This window comes from Protobothrops mucrosquamatus, unplaced genomic scaffold, assembly GCF_001527695.2.
Source record: "Protobothrops mucrosquamatus isolate PMUCROS unplaced genomic scaffold, P.Mucros_1.0 scaffold10147, whole genome shotgun sequence".
NCBI lineage: Eukaryota > Metazoa > Chordata > Lepidosauria > Squamata > Viperidae > Protobothrops > Protobothrops mucrosquamatus.
This window is the reverse complement of record NW_015395934.1, coordinates 1-9,005: the sequence shown is the minus strand read 5'-3', so window position 1 is coordinate 9,005 and position 9,005 is coordinate 1. Positions and strand designations below refer to the sequence as shown.

Sequence of the window (9,005 nt, the reverse complement as noted above, 5' to 3'; positions counted from 1 at the left end):
AACTCACAAAACCTGGAATGCTTTTGGCAAATTCAGTGATTTCCTGAACAGCTTCCACCGAGCGAAACTGGCAGCGCTGGAAAATACGTATGGCCACTTCTTTGTTTTGTTCTTGCATGGGGCCCAAATGTTTACACTTGATCTGGTCTTCTCCCATCATTAAGGAATTCATGTCATAAATGACGAATGGCTAAAAAAAGAAAGATACAGTTGATGATCAGGATTTTTGCAACACGAAACACAGTGACTATCTGAAAAACAGGTTGGAGAAGACAGATTTAAGTATATGAATGTGAAGAACTCAGCTGCAATAGGTCTCTCAGTTTTCAAGGACATATTCTGAAGAAAACCATTTTGTTTTGGTAAATAAAGCCCTATGTTTTCCCCTCAAGGTAAACTGCTAAGAAACAGCAATCATTTAAAACCAATAGCATATCTGCTTTATCATTTTGGAAACTTGTTACATCAGCATAATACTGCCATTACAATTAGGCTCCTACATTTTATTACTAAACCTAAACTCTATTTTTATGGTTTTCTGAATTTCCTTGCCATAGTTTTGTAATGGGCAATAAAACCCATGGAAAATGTATTGCATGGGATTGGGATATTGTCAGCTAATTCCCTCCACTCCCCATGATCATACACACATTTACTGAATGTTCTTAACCCGGGACTGGAATGTAACACTGTCATCCTCAATGACAGAGAAGAGAAGCTGAAATAGAAAAGCTTACTTGTATCTTAGTTCTAAAACTCATCAAGCAACATGGAAGATAAGCCATTATTCCCATAGAAATAGAAGACAGTAGCATTGTGCATCAAATCCCTTTACGGTATTTTATTGAATTTATCCCTACATCAATAATATTTATGATGAATCATTGATTCTTTAAAACCAAAACAGGTAAACAATTGTGATTGATGAACTGCAGATAGATAGATAGACAGACAGACAGACAGATATAGACTGACACACAGGCATATCTGGAAGGCTGTTTCATTGTGATCACTTCATAAACAATGTGTTTCCTCAGAATGTATTCTAAAGTCATCACAATGAACCAGGTAGCTACATGGATGAAAAGTAGAAGGTGCTGGAGCATTATTTGCTTCAACTGTACTTTGAAGAACTGCTTTTAAAATCAAAGGAATGTCAGACATGGAAAATGATATATAGGATGAAAGGTGGAAGATTTGATTTCTGCTTTTCTTCCTCACCCATTGAAATCTCTTAAAAATGGAAGGGTTGGAGAACTCCCCAAAAGAGTATGGACCTGTTGCTACAGAAGATAAGAGGATTGTCAAAATTCAGATCTGTTGCCTATATAAGGTTAAGATTAAAGGCACCACATGATACTGCAACATGCACTATCCAAACATTCTTTCCTTTCTTATCCAGAGTTGTTAAGTCTGAGATATATTATCTAGCCAGTGCCTATCTGTTTGAATTCTGCACTTTAGTTTTTTTCATTTTCTATTATTTTGTTGAGCCACCAGTTCTTGCTGGCAGGCAAATGGTATTTTTTTGCAGATATTCCAGTGCACCATTGTTGCTACTTTGTCATGCCGTTGTTTAGAGTCAGTCTGTGTAATCTTCTGTTGCGATCAGCTGAATTTTTCAACTTCTTTGCAGAGGCCTGCATTTACTATCTGTTGCTGTCCTCTCAATTTTGGCTTTGTATGCATTTGTTCTTAAGGCTTCATCTTATGTAATCAGAATTTGCCCCTCTGTCTTCAATTTTCCTGCTCTTAGGCATTGCCAAGTCTTGTTATCTGCTTTGCCTGCTATTTTTTAATGTAATACTTTGCCTTGTCATATCTTTCATTTGGTCTTTCTTGAAGGCCAGTTTGGTCTATACAATACTCAGTGAACCTTCGTAATGTACTGGGTTCAGTGTATCTTCTCCACTGTCCTTCAGATATTCTTCCAATGTCCTTTCTTCTTCTTCAACTGTCTGGTATACTTGCAACATTCCACACCGACATATTTTCCTTGGTAAGTAGAGTCTGTCAACATTACTGCGCTGATAAAGGGCATAATTCAATGTCATTATTTTTCTGTTCTTCCTATCCAGAGATTTTAGTTCAGTTTTAGTCCAGTCTACTATTCCAGCTGTGTATTTAATGACTGGAATTGCCCAGGTATTAATTGCCTTAATGGTATTTCTACCAGTGAGTTTGAACTCTAAGATCTTGTTCATTCTTCTGCTGATCTATTATTAACCTTCTTCTTGACTTCAGTGTGCTTGTGTCTGAAGTATGCTCAGGTATTTGTAGTGATCTTCTTCATCTAGACTCTTGATGTTATTTCTGTAGGGCATCCTTCAGCTCTCACTATTTTTCCCCTACTGATGGTGAGGGCAATACATTTGTCCAGTGCAAACTCCATTGCAATACCTTGGACAGTGTTGAGTAGTGATTCAATTTCAGATAGTGTTTTTTCCATACAGCTTCAGATCATCCATGTAAAAGATGTGAGATTGCCTGGCATATGTTTTTGATAATCATAGGGCAACTTTTTCAGTATTATTGACAGAAGAATCAGTGCAGTGGCAAACAGTAGTGATGATAGTTGAGTCGCCTTGTAAAATTCCTCTTTTGATATTAATTTGATATCTACCACCATTGACCAGCAATATTATTTTCCATTGTGCCATAGATCTTTGCACAAAGCTGCAGATATTTCTACTGACTTATGTTATTTCTAGACACTTGATTATCCATACATGTGGCAGGATGTCAAATGCCTTTTTGTAGTCAATCCATACTACATTCAGGTTGGTCTTCCTTCTCTTGCAGTTTTCCCAAATCATCTGGTCAATTGGACTTGATCTTTTGTTCCTCTGCTGTTTGGGAGGATTCCTTTCCGCTCAGGTGGAAAGAGCTTGTTTTCAATTAGATGCTACTGGACTTCATCAGCTACCACACTAGTCAGCAATTTGAAAGTTGTTGGTAAGCAGGTAATTGGCCCATAGTTGCCTGGTGCTGCCCCTTTTGCTGGATCCTTCATTATCAGGTATATTTTGTCAGATGTTAGCCACTTTTCAATTTTACCTCCTTGCAGTATGTTGTTAAACTGCTCGGCAACAAGTATGTGTAGACTAGTCAGATGTTTCAACCAGTTCATTTTCACCTGGTGCTGACCAATTCTTGATCTTCCTTGCTCTTTTTTCTACCATTTCTGCTGTTATTACTAATTCTTTCATTTCAACTGCTTTTTTATTCTTATCCACCTCCTTTAACCAAGCTGCATTCTTGTTGTATTCTTTGGGTTATCCCATATCTGGCCATAGAACTACACTGTTTTTTCCTTATCAAGTAGTGTCTGATTCAGTCCAGCCTCTTCATTGATGATTGGTAGAAATGTTTCTGATTGGATTGAAATTGAAAGTTCTGCCTATAATTTGCATTTCACGCTTTGTGTCTGCTGATCTTTTTGGCTATAACTGTTATCTGCTGCTTTATTATTTTCAGTGCTTCCTTGATCTTCCTTATTTCTAAGTGGTATTTCTTAGAAAATTGCAGAAAATACTAACTATTGAAAACTAGAGAACCTGAAATAGATTTAACAAAGTATATTTTGCAAAGGCTAGTGAGCACTATATGTCTCAGAAAAAAATTGTCTACATAACTATTTTAAACTGTACAACCCATTTAAGCATTACCAGTCATTTACACATTTAGACATTATGAAGTGTTGCCCATAATTCTGAGAAGGAACATAGTTGATAATTGTGTCCACAATAAACATGTTAATGTTTGGGAACCCAAAGTCCATCACATAATAAAATTGTTTTACACATTATTTACTGAATGAGGACATTTATTCTCATTCTTTTTAAAAGAAAGGCTAAGAAAGAATTGGCCTTTTTTTTATCCCAGTAACATTATCCTCATAGTTGGAATTTAATTAGGGATAGGTGAACATTGTCACAAGAACGCACACAAAAGTTCCAGATTAGATGCAATTCTTAGCACATCAGACTCGGAATGTGAAAGCCCAGTTTCAAAGAGTTTCCAGTCTCAAGATTTTCTTTATTCAGGGAATAAATAGAAAACTGCTGCCTATTATAATATTTACCCTGAAGTCACACATTTTAAAATATTATTTAATGCGGTGGCGTGGAGGCCAATCGCAGGAACGATGGGACAGCCGCGCATGGCAGAAACGCTTCCTGAGGCCAGAGGGGAGGCTGGAGAGATTGCCCCACCCACCACTGACCAGATGCCCTCGCTTCCCAAACCATTTTTCTGACCTTCTTTCTTCATCACATGCCTACCCCCTCCCCTGTTGCTGGAGAGCTGGCCCGGTATTCACAGCGGGCTGCGGAACCCCAGAGTGTGCTGGTTGAGGGGCTGGCAGGCTGTGGCTATTGACGGACACTGTCGGCCCCCATGTGCTCGCTGTCCTCTGTATGCGGGGGCCGATGGTGTCAAGGTGGCCCCTGCCTCGCCTTGCCCCGTGGCAATGCCACACCCACCCTACCCCTTGCCTCGCCTCACCCTGCAGGACGAGCCTCCTGCCCACTGCCCCACCTGCCAGAGACCCCCTGGATCTCCCCCAACCCTGCCCGGCCCCCACAGGCATCCCTCCCCACGAGCAACATTGAAGTGGCCATGCCCACCCTGGCCATGCCCACCCAGTCTGCCATGGCCACCGTAGCCATGCCCACCCAGCGGGCCACGCCCACCCAGCGGGCCACGCCCACCCGGCACCCGGCGATACATAAATAGGTTTTGGGTTGCAGTTTGGGCACTCCATCTCTAAAAGGTTCGCCACCACTGCCATATGGGGTTAACAAACAATAAAATAATCCTTGTTTCATTATCCACAGTTGTTAGGCTGGGATGGACCTGCGCAAATAACAGGGGCCACATCTACACACAGCCCACCAAGTATGCAGAGAGCGTATCTATAAATCACACAGATCCTGTAAAAATATTTGGAAGTAGCAGTCCAACCTTTTCTCAATATATCAGTTGTGGATAGTGTGAACCTGTTCACGTCTTACAAAATAGTATATTTGGTTATATACAGCCAAATCTGAACATCTTGTGAAGACTGCCCAATATTCTATTTGAGAGGGGCATTTTGCAGGGTGGCCACTCTTTTCTGTGTTTTGTGGATATAATCGTGTCTTCTCCTTCAGAAAAACAAATTAAGATTTCTTTCAATGCATTTTTTTCAATGGCAGAGCAGCATCAACTCCATAAATTTTATGGACCGTCTGGAGAAGCCAAGCCGATTAAATATCAACTTAACTCCTGTTCCAGAGGAAATGCTCCAAAGACAATTTGGCAGTACTTCCTTGGAAGTTGCGGAGCAGCCTGTCTTATTGGCAAAAACTCCTGCCTTGTTTTGTTTTCTGAAACTTCTCCCTTCACCTAGGTGTTAAGGCCTCTTTGTCCTTCCTGCTAACCCCTACCTTCCACCATCAACCAGCTCAAGAAGAAGAGGGGGAGGGCATCTGTGAGATGCTATGAAAATGCAACTTATGATTGACAGAGCTGGTGGCCTTCTAGAGATACTGAGGCTGAAGATACCATTAGAGACAAGTGGACATGTTCAAGGTCATCACATAGCATCAAGGAAGTACAAGAGTTCTTTCTGACCAAGGAAATCTTATTCAAATGAGAATAAAATAAAAAAGTAAATTTGCTCAGATCTAATTACAAGTCGGCAATAAAGGATGTAAACAAGGATTTTCATGAGCATACAACTAGTAAAATTGTTAAACATGTAGAGTATAAAGAAGTAAAGTAAACACTGGAAGTACTGAACACTAGACATTTGTTGACAATTGAAAATAATAAGATCAGTGGGACTAGATGGATTAGTTTTAAAACAACAAAAATGTGAATTTGCTCTTCTTCTAACACAGAGTTTCATAATCTTGACAATCTTAAGATGTATAGATTTCAACTACTACAATTCTCCAACAAGCATGCTGGCTGGAGAATTCTGGGAATTGAATCCACATATCTATTGTCAAGGGTGAGAAACCTTAGCAAAAGGATGTGACTGGTCCTTGAATTATCCTTTCTACCAGAGACCTAAAAACGTCCAGTCTAATGCCAAGAAAGGAATCGAATCGTAGCCCAACATGGATGCTTTAAGACATACAGTAGCTCCATTGGATAATGTAAGTCAGGGGTCTTCAAACTTGGCCCTTTTATGACTTGTGGACTTCAACTCCCAGAATTCCTCAGCCAGAGTGCTGAAGTCCACAAGTCACAAAAGGGCCAAGTTTGAAGACCCCTGATGTAGGTGATTCCTATAGAAAAAGGGATAACTATACAGGAAGGCAAGTTGTGTTGACCTTCACATAGTTGTAAGGGATTCAAATATTTTATTTGATTTTTTCCAAATAATATTTACTTATCCCATCTAAACCATTTCCTGTGTTCCAGCTTTGGTTTGAAATATGTTAAGTACCAAATACATTTTTAAAAAACACACGAAAACAAAACAATACAGTCAATTAGAATGGTAGACCTTTTGCCCAAAGAAGAAAAGAGCAACTGGATGGCACTTACTGATTGGTCTGTTGTCTTTCCTGTCAAGATTGCCCTTGCCTTGGCTTTGGTCAGGGGGAAAGACTTTATGTAGGAATCGTAGAGCAGCTTGGCTAGGGCTCGCAGATCAGCAGATTCAGGGTTCAGCTGGTCAATGTCACTTGAAATCTCAGCCAAGAGTTTCTCCTTCTCAGCTTGTGGCATTCGCCCAAATCTAATAGCTGAAAGGAAAAAAAAGGCAACTGTCATAAACTGCACCTATCTGATCTCTATTGTGTTGTAATTGCATTTTCCCTCCACCACCTTTTACAACTTTACAGGATGGAGTTCTTTTAAGAAAAAAGGGCATTGAAAATAATGGGCAAAAAATTATCAGCTCATAAAATGTACCAACGATGAAGAGGAAACGAGGGCATCCCAGTTTGGTGGCACTAAACTTTGATTCTGACAACCTGTTTCGTTGGCTTATTTATGACATTTGGCTAATTCAGGAGAAGTTGGTGGCATTTTGATGGAAACCAGACCACTGATTTTCAGTGATCATAGCAGCGTGGCCCATGTGACCTGAACTGTAATATAAATATAATGAATGAATGAATGTACTGTTATATAAGAAGCATCATTTTCTGACAGTCCAATATAGCTCTATGCTATAAGACAGAACCCACTTCCATTACAGTTTCCAATATATCCTGCTATAAAGCAGAGTTAAAATATTCTATCTTATTTCAAATTTCAGAGAGAGAGAAAAAAGAAAACTGGCATATCCACAGAGAGCAGAAGTGTATAGCATGAATTTAATTACTTTCCTTTTCCCTCTCTACTATTCCTTGCAATGGAAATCATGAAAAATTGCTTATGTTTGCTTTGGATTCTAACTGCAATATAATGTTTCCTCTCAGTGGAAAAGCAGTGCTCCATATTACCATCACTAGTGACCAATCATTGTTAAATCACCTCCTTTCTTGTCTTTGAGAAAAATGGCTTTCCACGCATCTGAGTACAATCCATGTTGTGTAAAGACTCTGAATTGGAATAAAGAGAGTACCTCCTAAACTGATCTTTTTCTACTGGGGGAATAGACATGTTCAGGATGCTGCTTAATGTGGGCTAAAAATCCTAAAATTTACCTATAAGGCTTTTTTTTCTTTTCTATGCTGAAGGCATAAATAATTTGAAGAGACAAATTGTTTACTCTAGTAGAATTTCAATGATTTCAAAAGAACGTTTCTAAAGCCAGAAATAAACACATTGACACATAATATTAGGACTTAAAAGTTATCTGTATGTGTGTTTGTGTTCATATGCCTCTTTTGTCTATCTCTGTGTAATACGCTGCAATCAGTTTTTCTGTATAGAAATTATTCTACCATAGAAAAGATAAAAGTGATTTGGCTTCAGCAGAATATTTTACTTCATTCCTTCTATTATCTGAATGTTAAAAGCATGAAAGAAGGAAAGTTCAAAATTGTCAAAGCACCAAATAAGTGTACTAAATTGTATGTTTTAGGAATAAGTGATTTTATGTAGTGTAGTGATTATGGTGCTGGCCTAGAAATCAGCAGATGATGAGCTCTATGCATCCCTTCGCCATGAAAGCCGGCTGGGTGATTTTGGGCCACTCTCTCTCAACTCAACCCAATTCACAACATTCTTGTGAGGAACACAGGAGGCAGGAAAATTAGGTATGTTTGCTGCCTTGATAAAAAAGCAGGATAAAAATACAGATATAATAATAAAAAATAAAGATATAAAAAGGCAGGATAAAAATCTAACAAGTTCTTCAAAGAAGGCATGAATCAAAGCATATAAGGAAAGGTTGCTGGAATGGGGTATGTCTAATTTGATGAAGAGAAGGACGAGGGGGACATGATAGCAGTGTTCCAATATCTCAGGGGCTGCCACAAAGAAGAGGGAGTCAGGCTATTCTCCAAAGCGCCTGAAGGCAGGACAAGAAGCAACGGGTGGAAACTAATCAAGGAGAGAAGCAACCTAGAACTAAGGAGAAACTTCCTGACAGTTAGAACAATTAACCAGTGAAACAACCTGCCTCCAGAAGTGGTAAATGCTCCAACACTGGAAGTTTTTAAGAAGAGACTAGACAGCCATTTGTCTGAAATGGTATAGGGTTTCCTGCCTGAGCAGGGGGTTGGACTAGATGACCTCCAAGGTCCCTTCCAACATAATAATAATAATAATAATAATAATAATAATAATAATAATAATAATAATAATAATAATAATAATATGCTTCCATGGTGATCGTTTATGTAGGCAATCCACACACATAAATAGTCCTTTACTTAGGATTGTTCTTTTAATGATGGTCTAAAGTTACATCAGCTTTGGAAAAAGTGACTTAAGACCTATATTTGAACTTACGACTGTTAGTCCATCCCCCCACTCCCTCACAGTGACGTGACTGCAATTCTGGCACTTGACACTTGCATATACAGCTGGTTATAGTGTACTGTGGTCACACAATT

The 9,005-nt window shown here is 39.1% G+C and overlaps 1 protein-coding gene across 1 annotated transcript; it reads right to left on the bottom strand.

The window, feature by feature from the left end:
- Positions 1–7: 7 nt before the first annotated feature.
- Positions 8–6,740, bottom strand: LOC107301127 (peroxisome proliferator-activated receptor gamma-like; the record flags this gene model as incomplete). Its single annotated transcript, XM_015830390.1, has 2 exons — positions 8–190; positions 6,541–6,740. Coding segments are annotated over 2 exons (383 nt in total), but the record flags the coding sequence as incomplete, so codon positions are not given.
- Positions 6,741–9,005: the final 2,265 nt, after the last annotated feature.